We start from the raw sequence: 21,402 nt of genomic DNA, 5'->3' as shown, positions 1-21,402 counted from the left end.
CCAGCCAAAAGGATGTCTCAGTGAGGGGGAGGAGGGATCCACTGCCATATGCCCAGCATTCACAGTATACTGGAAGGACTGGAGAGTCCTTCAGGAATGGAGGTGTGTAAATGGTCTCAGGTTCACCCTGAACGCTGGTACTATGAACCAGTACAAAATGGGAGCAGTGAGGGCGGAGGACAGTAGGCAAATCTATCAGGATGTTTTTATTTCTCAAACCTTCCAAGGTTTTGCTTCACTTTTATGTAGTAGTGGGAGGAGTTCTGGCAAACAGGATCAGGCTGTTCTACATATGTTTTGACTCTTCTTGTTTTATGTTTCTTCTATGAAAGAGACTGCAACCAAGTTCTTGTCATTTTTAGATCAATGTTTTGTTAAACTATGACAGCTATCCATGACAGAGAGCCAACTAACTTTTGCAGCTGACCACAAAACTGAGTCTGACTTGTGGTGCTTAGTCATTTTTTATATTTTTTTTTTACATGACACATTCCATGTGTGTATGTGTTTTTGTTCTTTTAAATATAATTAGAGCATTTCTAGGAGTTGTGGTACAAATCAGTCTTCTTTGGCAGGTTAATTTCTTTGATTAATAAAGTTTTAGAAACTTTCATCAAATTGTGGCTGTTGATGAAACCTCTCTGGTTATACTTTGAACAATTGGGCTATTGTGGGATTGAATGCTCTTTACAGTATTATCTCCTCTGGTCTGTTCATTGGAATTTTAAATGATCCAGTCAACAGAGCTCTTGCTGCCCCTGTGGAGAGTCTCTCCTACGCTCCAATAGAATGATGATTAGGAAGCCCTTCATAAAGAAATAAGATATTTATAAAATGTCTTTCAGCCTTCTGAGGTGTGATATAAAATTCAGAGATTTGGGATCACTTCATGTTTAGTAAGAGATGGCTGTGTTTCTTCTCCTGGAAGGGCAGAAGTGCTCCTTGCTGCTTTATTTTTGCTGCTTTGTGCTGTCTGATTTTTAGCAGGTCTCACAAGCAATTCGTTACACCTCTTTCCTTGGTTTGGACAAACCTTGCCTGTCGTTCCTAGCAATAGTAGTTCTAGGCTGCAGTAGATGCCACCTGGCATTTTTCATAGGATGAATAGCATTTCATACCTGAAACAAAGGTATGTTCTGCTGGACCCAACATACTTATAACCCACCTGTTATCACTGGGTGGGGCCTCATCTTGCTACTGTTTACACAGCTAATCCAACACAGCAGAGTGGTGGCAGTTTTGGGAATGTGTAATTTGTTTTTGAATTATGATAATGATGATTAATAGATCCTGATTTTGTATAAACTTCAAATCATTGTGGACTTCTTGTCTGAAGTTATTATGTAGATGTCCCTGTCTGTTGTGGGTTGCGGGGGGGGGGCGGGGGGGGGTGCGCGGCGTGTGGTGGAACTGGTTGATCTTTAAGGTCCCTTCCAACCCAAACCATTCTATGATTCTCTGAGAGGAGGCTGGAATAGCAATATCAGCAGGTTGCCAGTTTATTTGGGGTCAGAGAAGAAAAGAAATTCTCCTTTGTTTCTTTGGAGGTTCCATAAATACTTGCCCATAAACTGAAAGACTGTAGAAAAGGTAAGTAGGTGCTTCCATCAAACGAAAAGCAGTAAGTCATCAACTGAATGCTTTTAAGCAAAACAACATGGGAATGCTGCTTAGTCCCTTTCAAATATTTAGTGATTGTAAAAGTGTTTCTCTATGTCAGGATTGGGGAAAATCGGGTGCTGTGTGTTTAATGGGAAGGGCGTAGGACAGGAAATCATAATGCTGCTGACCTACAGTCAGACTTTTGCATCTTGCCAGGGTGTTGCTGATCTCTTTCTGCTCTCCTAATACTGTTTTGTTTGGGTTTTTGAGGGGGGCAGTTGGGTGGTCTGGTTTGGTTTTTTTTTTTAATGGCTTGAGTTGGAAGGAAGATCATCTGCCTCTAAACCCCCTGCCACAGGCAGGGACCCCTTCCACTAGACCAGGTTGCTGAGAGCCCCATCCAGCCTGGCCGAACACTTCCAGGGATGGGACATCCATAACTTCTCTGGGGAGCCAGACCCAGAGCCTCACCACTCTCACATCAGAGAATTTGTCCCTAACATCTAATCTAAACCTACTGCCTTTCAGTGTGAAGCTATTGCCCCTTGTCCTGTCACTCCAGGCCCTTGTAAATAGTCTCTCTCCATCTTTGTTGTTGGCTTCCTTCAGGTACTGAAAGGCCACAATTAGATCACCATAAAACCTTCTCTTTTCCAGGCTGAACAATCCCAACTCTCATAGCCTTTCCTCATAGGAGAAGTGCTGTTGCAGAGGCTCAGGCAAGGGCAGGCCTTAGACTTACTATTGCCTTCGTGCTTTTTAGATTTAAAACATTTCTGAACATTAACAACAGAAGAGTACAGCTGGCTGCTTTGATCCTCTTTTTCCAGAGCAATGTCATGCAGAACTTCTTTTTAGCTGCCATTTTATCATTGCTGGTTGAATTATACATTTAAGTAGCAAGGAGTAAATTTGTCACCATGTTAAAAGGGTGGTTTCAGTGCTCATCATGTTCCAGTTCTCCAGAGAGCCACCTCCATGTGCAGGGCTGCACGGAGCAGCCTGGGAGCTCCATGCTCATCTGACATTCCTTCACGGCCCCTCTTCCATGACACCTTTTCTCCCTCACTTCATCCAGCATGGCTGTACCTCAAAATGTAGAACTCCGTCCAAGGTGGATTGCAGCAGAGCATACATGGACTGGTTAAGTCAGGCTCTGATGAACGAGCCGTACCTGGAGTGTGCCTTGCAGGTGGCATTCTGGAGTATCCACTGACCTCAGGACTCAGTCAGATCATGTCAATGGAGTGTGGTTGGGAATGGAACTGCTTCCAACTCCAAGAGCTGCGTTTACTGCCTAAAGAAAAAGCTGTTAAGCCCATGCCCTTTGCACTCCCAGCTCTGTTTCTCTGAGAGGTTTACACATGCTTCAAAAAAAGTCTTCAACAGAGTAACTCCCTTCCCCCATAATATAGCCAACAAGAGAAAATGTTCTTTCATATTCTAGCTTGGTGGCAGTGTTTTAAAATGATTCCTGACATAAAAATTTTTGAACTCTAGCACTGCGAAGTTGACAGTAAATAGATTCTTTTTTTTCTGAAGGAAAAACTGTTGACTTCTATTATATATCCATGCAATCCATTTGGAAGAAATACAAGGTGAACTTATTCCTGACTTTTTGACTTCTGACAGGCTACTTTGGAAATGAGAGCTGAGTTATAAATGGTGGATCAAAGAGTTTGGTAAAGCAAAATGCCTGAATAGTTCAGGTGCTTATTTGAAGCTTCTCCAAGCTTTCTGGATCTGCTGTGCCTGGTAGTGTTATGGAAACCCTTTTGCTTGGGATAGGCTGAGTCTGTTGCATGAGCTTTTCCTGCAAAAACCAAGAGGAAAACTCATCTCACATGCTTTCCATGGTGAAGTGTCAGGGTATAGACAGAACACCAGAAGTATGAAAGGGTTTTTAGTGAAAATGAATGTGAGGAATAGGAAAGTTAACCTCATATTCCCTAAACTCTGTGAACATACAAAGTTGAGCAGATTAGCCTTGTTTTCAACTCTCCTTGAGAAAATCTTTGTGCAATGACTTACATGAATTTGAACCATTCTTTGAATTGCAGATGCAGGGACATCACATTACAGGAAGCATTTCTGTATTCGCATTGTTCTCTTTTCTGTTTTCTTCTGTAATGCAACCCGGTGACATTATTAGGCTACATGGAACAGTTGCCATGAGAAATCTGGAAGTTTTTTTTAGTTCATTGATCTTTTACAGTCAACAGGAGCAGAATAGAGCAAGGAAACAGAAATCTTTTCTTTCAGGAAGAAGCTCAAAAGAATTCTTTCGACTGGAGCCACTTCATTATCATGCTGTATCATGTCATTTTCTTAGCTTTGCAAAAGGCACAGCGCCTGAGATTTTGAAATGTTATTATTGCTTTCCTGAAAGGTGTATTTTTAAACATATGATTGTCTGGAAGATAGAATGCTCATGAGCAAAAGCCATTGGGAAAACAAAAACAGTTGGAAAATGGAACACCTTTGTGTTTGTAAAGTCAAACGGTTTGGGGGGAAGTGAGGTGTTGTGAAGAGAACATTGGAATTAATTGCCCTAGCATGTCGTTCTGGCAGTGTCTTTAGACACCAGTGCAGCCTGACAGATTAATTGGCAGCACACACCAGCCTGTTGCAATCCAGGGTTCATAGTTAGTTCTGACCAGATGAATCATGGACGGGGTGTTAGTAGGGTTGGACAAAACAGTCTGGACAAGAACACAAACTGCTGCCCGAAGATCATGCTTAATTCCGGCTGAACCTTTCCCAGGGCCTGAATAAGTTTGAACTGTAGGGTGTTTTTTTTCCTATGGGCTGCTTCCTAAATTTGCTGCCTTTTAAAATAGAAACAGGGCAAAGCCATCCATGTCTCTGCACTTCGATTGCAGGCTAGAAATAGAGTGAAACAATAAATACGTTTCAAAAGACCATGCATCACCTAAACTTCCAGGCCAGCTTTGCAGTCTCAGGGACGTAGAGAGTTGAAGTATTCTTCAGATGTGCAACCAATTTTATCATGCCTAACTAAGCCAATCTTTTCAACACTATGGAGTTTGCTTATCACTAGCTAATAAGCAAGTTTTAGAAAGGACTTTATGATAGAGTCTGTAACCATATCTCTTCCAGAAAAAGTATTATTTATTCAATACATGGCTCAGTAAACTGTTGTGAATACTTATCTAGCTTTCCTATCAAGTTACAATATTTAAATATTTTCCTTATCCAAATCCTGTCGTCTTGCCCATATAGGACAAAACGACACTGGAGACCCTGACTCAGCAGCTGGCAGTAAAACAGAGTGAAGATGGGAAGTTCAGCCACACAATGATGGATTTCAACATGAGTGGAGATTCTGACGGTCAGTACAGATGGCTTTTCCTTATTTCCAGGTTTGTGTGTGCATATCAACAGGATCTGAGGGAGAATCCAAGTTCTTTGGAAACCCATGAGGAGTACGATCTGTTAGCAATAAGTGGCTATGAAACAAGGCAGGAAGAAGTGATTGATTGTGGGGTGTTTTAAGTCTGGAGATGATTTTTAGCCTTCCCTCTGTCCACTGAAAGTCTCAAGATGGGACCAAAAATGTATTTCTGATAATAAAAGGGACTAATGGAAGCAAATATATGTGGGGTAAGTGTGATCACACAGGGAATCCATGAAGTGTAGACCTGGTCCTCCGTAAGTGCTGTGTGCTCTGCATCTATGGGAGCTTTATTGGTTTGATGAAGTGAGCATAATGTTTATTTGTTTCTCTGCTATTGCATATATTGTTAAGGAGATGTAAGCACAAAAACAGGCAAGTATGTAAATACTCATTCGCTGGTTACAGAATTGCTTAAGAAGAAATCCCCAGTATTGTCATCTATCACCCCCTTTCTGTCACAGAAAAGGTAGAAGATTGGTAACATAATATGACCAGCATTCTGTAAGCAAGAAAGGAAGAAAATAAAAAGTAAACCTGCATTGATAAGTATATATTTGATTTATGTAATTAAGCAGTAAAAGATGGCTTAGAAAAGCTGTTTAATGCTTTGTATTTAAAATAAACATCAAAACTCTTCATCAGGTCTATACTATGTGGTACTGAATGAATAGAATAACTAAACTAGACAATTAACCATTAACCTATTGTGAACACTGACTCATTGAATGTGCAGCACCTGACCTAAGTTATTGATGGCACAGGAAGCCGTATACTGAAATACAAGCTGGAAATGTTTTCCTCTTGCTTTTTAGGAAGCGCAGGAGTTTCAGAGTCTCGGATTTACCGGGAATCCCGAGGGCGTGGCAGCAATGAGCCTCACATCAAGCGCCCAATGAATGCGTTCATGGTGTGGGCTAAGGATGAACGGAGGAAGATCCTTCAAGCTTTCCCTGACATGCACAACTCCAACATCAGCAAGATACTAGGTAAGAATGATAGAGCACTTCTCTTCCAGAGTGAAGCTTGAAAAAATTCTGAGTTGAGCTGAGCACTTGACACAATAGAATTGTTTCTTCTCTCTTGCTCCTCAGTCACTGCACCAAGGACAACAGTAATAAGAGCTTCCCATGTGCTGCCCAGCAGTATGCATTAACCACAGCCTGAAATGTTCTTGTGTCTTTGTAATTATTGAGATTGTGGTGGTGATTTGCTGTGCACAGAGGAGAGACGGAGTAGCTCATAGTTCCCGAGTTTTCCTTATTAAATATGGGGGTTACGTTTCTCCTTTCTCAGAGAGCAGTAACTTCACTGGACTGCCACAACTTCTCCATAAGGACGAACAGTGGCTTAACCAGTTCATCTGTCAGTTCCCTCAGGACCTGCAGATGTATCTCAGCAGGTCCCATGGACTTGTGTCTCGAACCTGATCTTCTCCTACAGTGGGTGGTTCTTCATTCTTCCATATATTGAAAAGAATCCTGAAATTTTAAAAAAAACCTCTGATTGCCATATTCTCTGCTCTTCACATCCTGAGCAACACTTGTCCTGAACATCATCTACTGAATCTCCTGCCAAAGTCTTCCAACTTTTCCCTACTTGATCAGATTCTCAGGACCGTGTTCTGTCCAAAGTTACTCCTCTGTGATGTGCTGGCTGATACAGTAGGTTACTAATGAGGCTCACTGAGGCCAATGAATTACTTTCCTGCAGAAAAGTAATACATTTGTGACCAAATTAGAGATACTGCATTTTTACTGAAAAAAACAGCTACAGGACCTAAGCATCTCTCAGGCCAGTGGCTGAGCAGGGAACATGTTTACCTGTGCTGCAGATCTCACTGGTTTTGCAGGCTACTCAAGAGATGTAGTGCAATTATGATGGCAGCATTAACCAGCTGCAGGGCTGATAAATATGCCGAGTTTAGATTGGTCAGAGGTTTGAGGCTTACCTTGATTAGAGTGGTATTATGAAAAGTTAGCAGGGTGCAAGTGGAAATGAGATAAATTGGTTGGAGAAGCAAAATGTATTGCCATGGATGGCAGATGTGATGATATTAACCCATGATTTAAAGGGTGGTATGAGATTATTAGATTAGTTATGGGAACAGGATTAGAAGGCTAAATTGGTTATGTTGATGGCAAAATAACCTTATACTGGTTAAAAGGGATTATACTGGTCAGAGGTGTATGATGTGATTAGCCGGAGGACAGGGCAGTAATAGTTTTGGTCTGTTCCTAAATTGAGAGTAGACCTGGTTAAACCTGTTTTTAAATAATCAGCTTCAGAAATCTACAAGATCATTCTGAATGGCCCTTTTCATACACAAAGTACAAAGAGAGCTTGATGTTTTCCCTCTTAACTGATTGTTTTGGATAACAACCTCCGACAGCACGCTGCTAATTCATTCTGCTTAAAACAGGCGCTTGAGCTGGGCTGACATTTTACGCAGTCTCTGGGGATCCTGGTTGACATTTTAAAGGGCTTCTAAGCATTTTATAATACCCTAAAATCTGGTTTTAATAAGCCATTCTGCTGAAATTGTTAACATAAGGAATCACCTTTTACTATTTGGCGCTAGATCAGGGAGATATGGAGACATCTTTTTCTGATTAGATATACAGTAGTTGGAGTAAAATGTGCAAATTCATTACAGATCCTGTTGAGGTGACAGACAGTATAGCTGACTCCAAACTCTCCGTTTTTCTGCCAGATATGGGGAAAAGCAAGGTCTGAGACAGTGAAAGATGATGTTTCTATTTCTTTACAGCATCACATTTGATTTTTTTCATTCTACCTGTGCGACAGAGAGGGATGTCCTGGCATCTTCCTTCTTGACAGAAACATTACAAAGGAGTTCCCTCAACTGCAAAAGGCCAGTCTTTTGAAGTCAGCAGGGGAGCTGTCTGTTAACTGGCATAGGGTGACCAACCAGAAGCTCGTAGTTCAGCCAGGTATTAGGGTCTCCTTATTAGAAAGCCACAATTTTTCCTTCCCATTTTTCCAGCAGTACTGCTACACATTGAGGTCAGAGAGCTCGTTGTCATGCAGAGTAGCTTAGATGGAGTTCTCACCAATCGCGGGTCATTTTTATAGTAAAATGAGAGGAGGTCCCCTTCCCAGCACTAGAATTCTTTAGGGATTATGTTTGACACTGTGGTATTATGTTTTGAGCATAAAAATTAGATACATGGATTTTTCACTAAATTTGTCTGTGCATACGTTTGTCATCCATCTGTTCATTGCAACTTAAACTTGTGGATAATGATTTTTTTAGTAAATTGTTCCAAAAGTGCTAAAATGGGACTGCTGGGCCCTATCAATTTAATAATGCATTGTTTAGATATTTTGGTAAATATTTGAATTAATTTCATCAAGAAATCAGCATCAAGATTTTTGGAAAAAATTAAGTTAATTACTAGCTTAAGAAATTCTCTTGGCATGTATACATGTGTTTACACAAATATTACTCATACCTATACATTATACAAGTGTTTGTGTATGTGAGAGTGTTTTTTAAACATAAAATCAGCCTGATTCAGGTATTCAGATTGAAAAATCTGTCTGATGGACTGAAAGTTAGAGAGTGTTGCAAACAGCTGAAAATTCTTGTCAGAGAAACTTGGCTTAAAATTAGCAGTAAGCAGAGCTCTGAACATGCACGTGTGTGTCTGAGCACAGGTGTCTGGGCATGGCTGAGAGCATCTCTTTTCTGCCCTGGACAAGTATTTGCCCTCTCCAGATGTGTTCACAGTCTCACACAGCTGTGTGGGCACAGCTCTGACTGCCCTAGCTCAGTTTAGGGACAGGAGCTGTGCTCAGTGCTGCAAAGTCTTTGAATTTGCTTTTTTTTCCTGAATACTTCAGGCACCATATCAGGGAGAATTGTGCAAGAGTCCTGCTTGTCCTTATGCATACATCGAGGGAGGGGAATGGGCTCTTGTTTTCATAGTCAAGGAGAAAAGCCTTGCATACTTGACCCACTCAAAGCTTTCCAGCACAGATGGTGAGCAGGAAGCTCACCCAAGAGTGTAAATCTTCCCTTAAAAAGAAAGTTTCTACAATCACACTTTGTTTGGGCTTGGATTTGGCACTGTGCATAGGTACCCATGCCTGCCTGTGTGTGTTTATAGACAGTGATAAAGCTACTACAAGCATATTTTGTCCAAATATAAGGTATTTTTTAAAAGTTTTAATACATTGATTGATGGTACTCATTCATAGCTTGCCCTGTGGGTGGAAATTCAAAGATCAGAGTTATATATCCTTCAAAATTTCAGATTAAGACTGTTCAGAGAATTGACTGTATTATGTAAATTACTAAGAAAATAAGTGAAAATGATAAAATATAAAGAACGATGGTTTATCATCAGAAAATATGCCCTTTTTTAAAATTTATTTTGACAGCATTGTTTGTTTAATTATGTATGATACTTCATAACATACTAGTCAAATATATTTAGTATATTTTGTAAGAACAGTAAAGTCGTAGTAAGAGGAGGTATCACTGCAGAAGGCAGCTATTAAAAATTTTCTGGGAAGACAGGTGAAACTGCCAGGATTTTTGCTGTATTTCAGTGAGCAGCTCAGGAAGAAAAAGTGTAACAAATGACATTTATGTAATAAATATTGTATGTGTAACTGTATGTACAGATATTATGCATCAAAATTTCCCTTCTTATGGCCCTGATCCTGCAAGGACTTGTGGTGTTTGCCTAACTTCACCTACTACTTCTTGTCACATGAGGGGGTAGGAATCTGCCTGCCCAGACCTGACTGTACGTTTGCAGCAAGTGAACTGGCACAGCAGAAGAGAAACTGTGCTGGAATAGAGCATTTTCATGGTAGTGTTGCAACAGCTGACTTTAATTTCTACCTTTCTGTCCATCCGTCTGTCTCAAACATGTGTGAGACCCTACATTGCAGATCCTTTCACAGCATATAAAGCAAATGTCAAGATTTGTTTAAAGACCGAGGTTTTCAGCTTTTCTATTCATAAAAAAAACCTGATGCAGCATCAGGAAAAGGAACTGGGGCTGTTTTCCTAGGGTCTTCAGCAGGTCTGTGATTAGACAACTCTAGATTTAGGCTAACTATTAGGATTTTCTTTGCTGAAACACCAGTGTGTCAGTGCCTACAAGGCAGAATTTGAAAGCACGCTCACATCTGGGCATCTTCCAGAGCTCATCTGCTTTACCCTGAATTCTTAACATTGTTCAACACAGGCCCAATCTATATTTCCTTCTTATGCAGCATTAGTTGGTGTGCAGTGTTTTGACAGTGTCCATGTGTTTATCACTGTGTCATTCATCCCCAGATCCAGGAGGTACTACATGTGGAAAGTCGGTGTCATTTTTCTAGCCACTCTCTTTGCCAGAAAAAGCTTGGAATAATTTCTCTGCAGGAGACAAAGCTGCTGAGCAGGATTCTGGTCACAGGGGTGCTGCCCTATGTAACACAGAGCCCTGCCACAGATCCCCAGGCACAGACACTACCTCTCTATGGCATAAGAAGTGATGTGCAGGAGCTTCAGTCCAAACCCTAAAAGCCATCTAGCCACGCAGTTGTGGTGCTGGGCCTAAGCTAGTAACAATGTCATTAAACCATTTCCCAGTCCAGGACTAGCTGCGGGGATCTCTGCATGCTATAGGTTGTAAACATCATGGTTTTGACTTCAAAGCAATGTTTGCTAAGAAAGGCATATCCACTGCTCCTCTTCAGGACAAAGATATCATTGTTTATGCATTGCTTATCTCTGGATGTGAGGTCAGGCAGTACCAGCTCTTCTCTCCAGAAGCCCAGACTGCAGCATGGAATAAAGATTCAAAGAGTAATGGGGAAAATGGTGTCAATAATCAGAAGGGGCCTTTCTAGAGGGAATGAAACTGTTTTCTTTCCTGGGGAAAGGATAACTGCACTCTCTCTACTGCGAGTCTTGGGGGTACAGTCGGATAAGACCAGTGTGAGTAATAGCATGAGCTAAGTACAGTGTAAGTAACCATAAAAAATGAGGAACAAGAGGAAGTCAAGTATGACATATGGCATTACGAACCCATTAAACTGAGAAACTATTCAAACATTTTCCAGTGGGAAAATTGACTATTTTCCAATAAAGTTTTCTTTCTAGGCCACAGGTTTCACAGTTTGAACTATTCCTGTTATTTGAAATGTATCTTACCCTGAAGCACTTCTATATTTAATGGAAAAATAAAATAGGGCAACTGATTCAAGAACTTTTACTTTCTGCTCCCATGTTGTATCCTTTAAGAAATACTAGTTTATAACTTTCAGCAGGCATTTGAAAACAATTTTGAAGTCTTCACTATATCCCTATCTCAAATATCCACATTAACATAGGCAGAAAACGAGGCTGCCAGCAATGAAGCCATAGTGCAGCTCCAGGGAGAGATGTGCCAGTACCCCAGTGCTTTTTCCTTCATGACACACAGTAAATTCTTTAAGTTGGGGCTGGCAATGTTTCCCAGGACATGGTCTTGGAGTTAAAACCCCACTGACACATATGGGATAGTTTATGGGTTTTAGAGGCATTGCTTTAGGGTCTTTGCAGTCTCCTGTACCTGACTGCAGAGCATTTACAGTCAGATCCTATTTTGCTTCTCACCAACCTGGGAGCCCAAAAGACCCAGTGTTTGTCAGGAATGATTAAGATGTGGATATTTGCATACCCAGATCTGATGCCTTGATCCAGCCATGGATCACAGGGACCAGACAACAGCACATAGAGTGGAGCCTTCTCTGAACAGGAGGTGTAAACAGGCGCATGGCCCAGGGAAGGTGTGGGGACACAGCAGAGCAGACTGTGTGTCCATTCCTCCAAAATATACTGCCTTGTTTCCTGAAACAAAGTGTCAGGGATTGTTCATTATAAGGATAATAGTTTTACTGCCCACTTGAAAGGTATTGTAAGGTAGATAAATTTCAGTAAAATATTGAGTCAAAATTTCCAGTGCCATCTCTCTCTGCATCTTGGCCATACCCAGGAGGTTTATGAGTCAAATACAAACAAGACCTGAACCCTATCTAGAATCTCTGACAGATTCCCAGCCCAAAGCAAAATGGCCTTAGGTGTCTTGTTCTGGGTGACCTACTTGTTTCTCTGCCTTTCAGTGTTTGGGGATGAGTAGCGTCTCATCTTTTTTTTTTTCCTTGGTGACAGGATCTCGCTGGAAAGCTATGACAAACCTAGAGAAGCAGCCATACTATGAGGAGCAGGCCCGGCTCAGCAAACAGCACCTGGAGAAATACCCAGACTACAAATACAAGCCCAGGCCGAAGCGTACCTGCCTTGTAGATGGCAAAAAACTACGCATTGGCGAGTACAAGGCCATCATGCGCAACAGACGCCAGGAGATGAGGCAGTACTTTAATGTTGGGTATGGGACCTTTCAACTACTCATTTCATCAAAAACTGAAAATAAAAATCAGGGAGAATTCTTAATTCCATGTGGTAAATGTTATAGTTTATTGACACGAGCGTTAGATATTGCTAACAGAAAATGAGACTTACACTTCATAACAATGTGTTCCAGGAGGAGGTAATGCAGTTTTAGGAATCTTTTTGTTGGCTCTGCTTTATACTCATCTTAAAGCCTCAGCCAACTGTCCCATTTCCACTCTGATCGTGAAAAAAAAAAAGCTTTAAAGTTTTCTAATGAAACGTAAGTCTTCTAGTAAAGCCTTATAACTATTATGAGGCCTCAGAGAGAGTATCTGAAGGAATCTGTGTTAGTGCCTCTTGATCCAAAAGCCAAAAATACAGGTTTGCACTCGGCATGATCTGTGGCAAATGGTCTGCAGAAGGACTGCTGAACACACTGAACTTGAGCTGGAATATGGGCTTGGCTCAGTTGATTCATATCAAGCATGAAGTTGTCTGCATTGTTCATTTGTCCTTCCAGGTAGTGTCTTATAGTCCAGCAAGTTAAATGCTTTCTATTGAGCAGAAATTTTAAGAAGACCAGTTCTGATAAACAGCTAATAGATAAGTTTGATATGATTAGAATAAAATATGCCTGGAAGACTAGCATATATTTTCCTTCTGCAGATAGTCCTTGGTTTTGGTTACAGCAGATCAAAAAGAATCAGAAGTAATCAAATATTCCACAGTATTCCTGTATTCATTTGAGAAAATTAAAAGCTAAACATGGATCTTAAAAAAAAAAAGCAAAACCAGCAACAAGAGCGACCCTCCAAAATAATGGAATTTGTGTTCTGTTTCATCTGAATTTGGAATCCTTTCAATATTAACTGGGTTGCACATCTCGTTAGTTAATGGCTAGAAGTAGCAATAAAGGAGAGACCATCTATCCAGTGACTGTTAAGTGTCATCAGACTGTGTTTTAAACAGCTACAGTGTGCATTGTTAGAATAAGCTGCTCAGCAGAGAAATTTGAGCTGCTTAACCCTGTGGTGCTGGCAGGTCCCGTGATCCCAGTGGTAAGCACTGAAACAAACACAGGGAAGTCAGCCAACATTCAGCATCAAGAGATTAAAAAAAGAGGAGGGGGCCTTATGGAAAAAGAATAGGTGGCAACAGAGCCCCCAAAACACTGCTTATCTGGTTAACATGCATGCCTCATCACAGGAAAAAAATTAACCTTGTAGCATTCTGCATACAGAAATTCAGCTTTCCAAACAAGGCTGACATCGAAATCAAGACATTTCTGGAGGTAATTTGCACTAGGACACCAGAGCACAGAACCTGGGGTGCAATCTTTATGGAAGCTGCTGACAGAGTGGCTGTGGGGTGTGCAGTGGGGTCGGTGTGTGATACCGCCAGTCACAGCACTACAGTTGCATTCCTGGTTTAAGTTCCCCATCTGTTGCATCTGCCAGTACACGTCATTTAGGGCTAAACTTCTAAACACCAGCCCAGCTTCTGCCTGGGCACCACAATAAGTGCTTGGTTTAACAGGAGCTGTGGCTGTGCTGAAGGCATCACAGTGGGAAGGATTGGGAATTTTTATATGTTCCCTATTTCAGTGTCCTCATCTTCAGGGGTAGTGTGGCAAGCGTGGCCTGCTGAGAGCCCTAATACATTACTATCTGAGGACTGCTGCAAGATCCTCTAGGCTGGACATCCCACGGAAGTGGAAAAATACTATTCTTAAATTATTTAATATTTGAAAAGCACTCTGAAAAGCACCATTTAAGTGCAAAGTGTTCCTATTGTTAAATAGTAAAACCAATTTAAGTGTGTTGTATCTTGTTGCAGAGATGCTGACTCAGAAAACAAAAGCCTTCCTACTGAATTAAGAATAAAATGCAACTTAGATCTGCTCCCTACTTTAAGAGCTGTATCTTCAGCTGAGACAACTTGAGTTGTTTCAGAAACACGGAAATAAGGGCTCTGTGGAGGCAGGCCTTGCTCGGATGGCAGGCAGGAAGTATCTGAAAATGCAGCAAGCAATTCCAAACAAGTATAAAGCTGTTTGGCAGAGGAAAGTCTTTCAGGATCACTGTACTGTGTGAGGCTTACTGTGCAGCAAGGGCACAGGCAAGCAGGGGAACAGGGAAGGGTTTCATTCTTAATTAAGAATGTTCATCTCAAGAGACTCTGCCCTGTCTCCTGTGGCAAGGCTTTTCAGAGCAGATGGACACACCGCTGATGACATTACAATGTGCAGCATGTACTGAAGAGTATTACTGCAATGGAATTACTTCATGCAGCAAGGAAACAAAAGGAGCATGAATTTTAAACCTCTAGGCTTGTTGGAACTCTGAAGCTTTTCAGGGAAACAAAACACTAGTGTAACACAGCTGCAGTTCTTGATGCAAAGGGAATTTCTGTGGCCTGGAATAATTCTTCTTTTGTTACTGCAGACAGGTTTCCAAGGCTTAGATGCTGTATAAAGGCATCTGTAGAAGATTTTCTCAAATGCTCATGTTTCTGGCTTGCTTTTTATTTATTTTTAAATAATGCCCACTTCCATTTTAAGTCTGCCTTTTCCCAATTTTATCCACCTTCCTTCAAAGAATCTGCTTTTCACAAGGGCTGCTCCCAGTGGAAACTATCACTTTCCAGTGGGAGGCCTTTAGAGATCCATCCTACAAACCCATGTTAGCTCCAGAAAGCCCGCTGTTCCTCTCCCTAGAAATGACCAGGTCTCTGAATGAATGTGGAGTAAACATTGTCTCTGCTTTCTCCTCAGCCGGTGGCATTTTAATGCAGCACCTTCCCATTCCTGTGCAATCTACCTAGACCTTGCTGCCTCTCTCCTGTTGGCAGTTTATGTCTAGTTACTGTGACTTTTATGTCTAGTCCTGATAGCAGATTGGATTATTTAAAAGGAAGATTTTCAAAATACACAGGTTTTGAGTTGGTCCACAGTTGGCAAGAATGTTTATTTTTGGCTGGCACCCAGCTGATCCAGAAAAGAATTTCACCCCCAAGCAGGCAAGCTGAAGCTGTGTAGTTCAGGTACGGCTAGGGATGTTAACAGAGATTGGGTTTTCTTATCAGTGGAATTGATTTGGGTTTGATGTTCATTTGTGGAGCATCGTTTAGTGAGTCTGGAATATTGATATAAGAATTCCTCTGCATGCCCAACAATATATGCTGTTGAACTTACCCTCCTTTTATTCCATGCAGCATTCCAACTCCTTTTATTCTTTTCTTCCTGTCAGGCAACAAGCACAGATCCCCATTGCCACCGCGGGTGTAGTGTACCCAGGAGCCATTGCCATGGCGGGAATGCCTTCCCCACACCTGCCCTCGGAGCACTCGAGCGTGTCCAGCAGCCCAGAGCCTGGCATGCCCGTCATCCAGAGCACTTATGGAATCAAGGGCGAGGAGCCACACATCAAGGAGGAGATGCAGCCTGATGACGTCAACGGAGAGATCTACGATGAGTACGATGAGGAGGAGGACGACCCCGATGCGGACTATGGCAGTGACAGTGAAAACCACATTGCGGGGCAAGCCAACTGATTGGGGTCCCAATGTCTCATGACCTGCAGGACTTCAAGGAGAAAAGAAAAAAATAAAGCCCCATCTGGTTTACCCTTGCCAGTGGCCAAGCACATTAACTTTCTCATACACTGACTGTTACTTTAACTGTTAGTCTTAACTAGTTGGGACATCAGCTGACTAATAGACATCAGCCTGCATCAGAAGAAAAAAGGCTCAGAAGAAAGGAAACAAAGACAACGACAACAACAACAGAATGATATAAGCTATGGGTAAAATAATGCCAGTAATTCAGCTGCTATACCCAAGCACTGAAGTCTTACCCGTCGACCTTTTATTATTATTATTTTTTTTTCAAATAAACTTTATGGCTGTTTGTTCTACAATGTTCTAGAAATTCTCACTCAGGTACACAGTGCCAACAAGTGGCTTGTGAATGTGTTTTGTTGTTTTGTGCTACAGTTTAAAGAGAAATAATTTTTTTTTTTTTTGGTAATGCACCTGACAGGAAAAAAAAAAAGATAAAAGTCCTTTTAACCCCCTCTGTCTCCTCGTCCTCCTCCTTCTCTTCCTCCTCCTCCTCCTCCTCCTCCTCCTCCTCCCTGTCAAATCTGGGTCAGAAGTGTGTGTGTGTGCGTGCCTGTGCGCGTGGCTGGCAAGGAAGGAAGTGGGGAGTCTTTCTGTTAACCCCAACAAGCAATTATTTCCTTTCAAGAGAGGACTTCTCTTCATCAGTTGCACACCATACTGAGTCTTTGAGCAAGTGCCAAATTTCTACTAAAGCGCTGAACTAGTCCAAATTGCTGTTTTTTAGGTTGATCTCTTCTTCCTCTGTTTTTCTTTGGCTTTTCTTTTGCTTCTTGCTCTGTCTTAAGTTAGGACAGTGTTGTATCTTAGACAATCCCTTGAAAAACCTGATATACCAGCAGCTGGTGAGATTAGACATATATTTTTGGTTCTGCTTTTGCTTTTTAAAGGAAACTGTAGGTGCTGTTCTCAGGTGAAAAAAAAAGAGAGAGACATAAGAAATTTAGAGAAAAAATATTTTATGGTCTTGGATTTTCATGTGTGCGTGTTTATGGTACTAATAAGAATAATCTTGGACTATTGTGAGCAAAAAGCATGTTCCAGAATGAAGTCCTGCACCCTCCAAATGACTTGGTCTGTAAGGAACCTTTACTTTTAGTTTACACTTCAAGTGGCAGCATAAACAACATAAAAAAGGCTTGTCCAAATGTGGTTTGTTCTGCACAGGACACGGCAACTGAAAATGTTACCTCCTTGATGAGCATAATTAAGTTACCACCAACCGGCTCCAGTTCTAATGACCTTGAACCTTCAGGGTAGTTGAGTACTGATTTCTGATTCAAAAGGCAATTTTTTTTTAACTGACTTTTTCTTCTCCTGTGCACTGGCAGAAATCCTTCTTTTATCAGTGGGATCTTCATGTAGGAAGGAAGGCTAATAGCTGTGAAGAGATTTCCATATTCAAAGTGGAGTTTTAAGAATTCAAACAGTTGCAGTGCCGTCTCCCTCACTGCTGCCTCTCACAACTGAAAAATTATCCTCCTGTGCTGAAATATTTTCAGTGTTGCTGTAGAGCACTTACATTGCTTGGGCAGTTTTGTCTTCCTTGGGTGACCACAACCAGTTGAGGAAGCTATCTGGGAGCTGCTCTGTGCCCTGGAAAGGAAGGTCTTGGGATCGTGCTGAAGCAAAAACCTTCCTCTGAATTGGTTTTTTAACTGAGGTTGCCAACTTTATGTTGCTTCCTGGTAAATTCCTACTCCCAGAGGGAGATGCATTGCTGTTGTTATCACCCCTAACTTGTAAAATTAGTCCTATGCATCTTAGTGGCAGTGAGATCCCAGCCCAAGCACTCACCACTACCCTGGTCACCACTATTTGGCAGCACTGATTTTGCAAACAGTCCCTTAATCAGGCAAGTTCAGCCCTCAATGCAATCAGCCAGGCGCAGAATGAATGGGGCAGGCAGGAGGAGAGACTGGGAAGGGGGGAATGCCTTTCTTTGCCTCTTGAAATCCCACTTGAAGTGTAACTTGACCTCTGCAGACCTTGTGCAAAGCAAAAAGCAAATGCCATTGAAGACTTAGGACAATACTCTGACAAGCGGTTTGGACATATGATAGTTTTATCCTGCTACATCTCTTTTATTTTTGTTCTGTTTTTCCTGTTTTGATTTCCACCTCTGCTTTGAAACATTCTTTTCTGTTTTCTCTCTCTCAGAAGATTTGCTCTGAAATTATGCTTGGAGTAGCTGATCATATCCTCCATGTCAGAGAGGGTTCTTTTTTGTTTGTATTTTATGACTGTGTTGGGGGGTTTTTTTTCAGTTGAACTGCCTCTTCTTGCTAGTGTTGAATGGTAATTATAATAATAATAATAATAATGGTCAGCTGTTCCCAGATTAGTAAATTATGTATAATTTATTTTACACCCCCCCTTTTTTAACTTTATTTTATTCTGTTCTAATTTGGCAGTGCAGCAAATGAAGCTGTTAGGCTATTTAAAATGGATACCCCTCCCCACCTTACCTTTTTATATATATATAAATATATAGATATACATATGAAAACAAATCGCTTCTTCTTCTGCTCACACCATTTCTCTTTCTTTTATTTTAATTTTGGCCCCAGCCATGTCAACTTCTGATGTTTATTATGATGGAGTGAATTAATGGGAGTGTTGTTTTCAATCTTAATTAACTTCTGCTCTCTCATCACTCATTTTAGTTATTTAATTACACCAGTCATCTAGAGCCAATTTTTTTGAAGCACTCTGTTTGGATAAGAAGGAAAAAAAATAGACAATTGTTTTTATATCATTATTATGTACAATGTGAAAACAGATATTTGCTCCTTTTATTTTTTTTAAACTTTTAAATTTGTTCCCTGTCTTTGTGAACAAATTACTTCTGACTCTTGTGGGTTCACCTCACATTTGCTGGATGCTTGATTTCCACCATGTTATAGAGACTATCTGGTTTAATTGTGTCACTTCAGGCTACCGGAATACTTTGTTTTAGCTCCAGGTAGGTGCCACTGTGGCGGGTGGGATTGGAGCAAGTCTTGGAGGCGTGGGCTGGAAAAGGTCAGTGGGAAGGAGGCCTTTGGACTTCAGTGGGACCAAGTTTCAGTCCTGAATTCTGCGGGAGCCACTCCTGGAGGTAGCCTGGTGTCCATGGGCACGGTGGGACCGAGCCTTTCTCCAGGACCCCCATGCTTTTCGCACCACCTCAGCCAGGGCTCAGCTGAACAAGCTGATTTTGTTCCATACACATTCCCTTTGGAGGGACTGCACCCCAGCCTTCCCTCAGGCTTTGGGAATGGGTTGCTTTAGTGGACTATCCACCTCCTCTACAATGGGGATGTTGAAACCAATGCAGAAATGTTAAAAAGTAAAAAAAAAAAGGCCAAAAGATGAAAACATAAATTTTTTAAAAAGGCTCTGGGGTTCCAAACCAGCAAAATACTTAATGCCCGTGCTAATGGCTTTTTTAGGTCCAAGGATGAGCACCCATATATCCTTCAGCAGTAGAAGATCAGATCTGAAAATTGGGTATTTGTCCTGCCTGAATTTCCTGGGGGAAAAGAACCCTAAAAAAACAACAAAGCAAAACATGCATTTATAAAAATATCTTCTTGTCTTGTTTCTTTTTTTTTCCTGGGTTCTGTGCCCTGGAGCATGTAGGAAAACCAGGTTAGAAGAGATTAGGATCATATTAACCTAAAAGCTCATTGAGGCCCTAATGCTGAGGTGGGCCCTGTTCCCCTCTTCCCTGGGAGCCTGGTGAGCCAGGATGCTCCTGGGGAGCTGCCTGGGCCGGGGTGTACAGGCCACCTCCTCCTAAATGGGGGGATCCACCATGCATCTTGTGGGCTTGAGAAAGAACATCGCCACCAGTGGGGAAAGGGGGCGGAAAAAAGGAAAAAAACTGAGGCACTTGCTTCTAAGCTCAATTAAATAACACAGAGTATATCCTTTTTTCCATTTATTCATGCCTTATATTAGTAAAATAGGATTTTTAAGTGCATTTAACATCTTTATTTAACCGTTCCGCTATATTAATCAGGCCCCCAGAAAAGAACACTAGCTATTATTATAGCATTTAATTAGTTTTGTAACGAAATCCTCTTATTATGAATGCATATGGAAGAATGTCTTCGAAGACATTATTTCAAAGATTTGGTTACTGCAGTAGACTGTCTTTAATTAAATCATTTTTTAGAAAGTAAATTGTCTTTAACCTTTTTACAGCACATTTTCAGAGCTTTTTCTTTTTAATCCAAAGAGATGAGCTGTTACTGTCCCTGAAGAAGCCTCTGACATCACGTTTGTAACATCAAAAATAATTATACTCCGTGGAGACGTAGGTCTTCCTTAGCAAGAATTCATCTGCTGTAAAGAACGGCAACTGTGTGGTATCTTGGATGTTTCAGGGCATGATGTATGGGATAGGAAGTTTCTTTGTCTGCCCACTTCTCAGTAGAACTATCCTTCCATTTTGCAAATAACTGTGTAATTCACTAGATGTGGATTCAAGTGTATCCTCAATTCACAGGGCATGGGCTGTCTGTTTAGCCTGGTTTATATTTACATTTTTTCGACTTTATCTTGTCAGTTTCCCAGATTGAAGAACATGTCAAGTTCGTTTTTTCTACTGACTGATTTCTCTACTCCCCAGTGTTTTTTGTCACTGGTTTGCTGAAACAGTATTTATATAGCTCCATTGGCTCTAAAGCTCTTACTCCTTCTAACGTTTTGGATTTTACAAGTGAAATGAAAATAGAAAAGAAATAGAGACAATCAAATGCCTGGAGCTTAAAACAAAGTATGTGCAACCTACCATCTCACTTGAAATTTAATAAAAGAAATAATTATGTAAATATAACATAGAGTTATAGATTTCTATTTTGTTCATAACACATAGTGTAATATAAGTTGTATATTTTCATGTTTTGGTTTTATGTTATCATTCATGCCACAATAAATGAAAAAAACCGGGAGTTGATGTACTCTTTAAAAAAAATACGATGTGGATTGCCACCATCCTGGGTTTTTGGTTTTGGTTTTTGGGTTTTTGTTTCTTTTGCATTCCCCTTTTTCAGTATTACTGCCCTGCAAGGCACCAATAAAACAGCAAATGTGTTCTTTACCTATCCTGTGGTCTGTTTCCCACTTATTATAGCAAAGGGCATGCTAGCACATTTTCCTGTCAAGAGAACAAAACAGCTGGGCTCAAGCAGCAGAAAATGAGATTTAGATTCAGCTTACCAGTCTGCTCCAATATTCAAGATTTTCATCAAATCACAGGACAAAAAGATCACCCCATCTTTCAAATATTAGCATTAAAACAGAAGGAGAAGTTGGTCCCTGAACAGTGTGGTACAGTGCAATTTCCAGTTCATTGTCAGGACAATAAACGGATGGCCAA

General features: G+C 41.0%; 1 protein-coding gene across 14 annotated transcripts in view; it reads left to right on the top strand.

Moving 5' to 3' along the window:
• SOX5 (SRY-box transcription factor 5) overlaps nucleotides 1–21,127 on the top strand; it is a 613,556-nt gene extending 592,429 nt beyond the window's left edge. For all 14 annotated transcript variants that reach the window (XM_039570312.1, XM_039570314.1, XM_039570311.1 and 11 more), the window contains 4 exons: nucleotides 4,846–4,954; nucleotides 5,833–6,006; nucleotides 12,195–12,411; nucleotides 15,665–21,127. In XM_039570312.1, coding sequence (XP_039426246.1) covers nucleotides 4,846–4,954; nucleotides 5,833–6,006; nucleotides 12,195–12,411; nucleotides 15,665–15,968 — 804 coding nt within the window. In that variant the 3' untranslated portion in view covers nucleotides 15,969–21,127. The remainder of the gene's footprint in view (nucleotides 1–4,845; nucleotides 4,955–5,832; nucleotides 6,007–12,194; nucleotides 12,412–15,664) is intronic.
• Nucleotides 21,128–21,402: the final 275 nt, after the last annotated feature.

This window comes from Corvus cornix, chromosome 1A, assembly GCF_000738735.6.
Source record: "Corvus cornix cornix isolate S_Up_H32 chromosome 1A, ASM73873v5, whole genome shotgun sequence".
In the NCBI taxonomy this organism is placed as follows: domain Eukaryota; kingdom Metazoa; phylum Chordata; class Aves; order Passeriformes; family Corvidae; genus Corvus; species Corvus cornix.
This window is presented reverse-complemented; position numbering and strand designations above follow the sequence as displayed.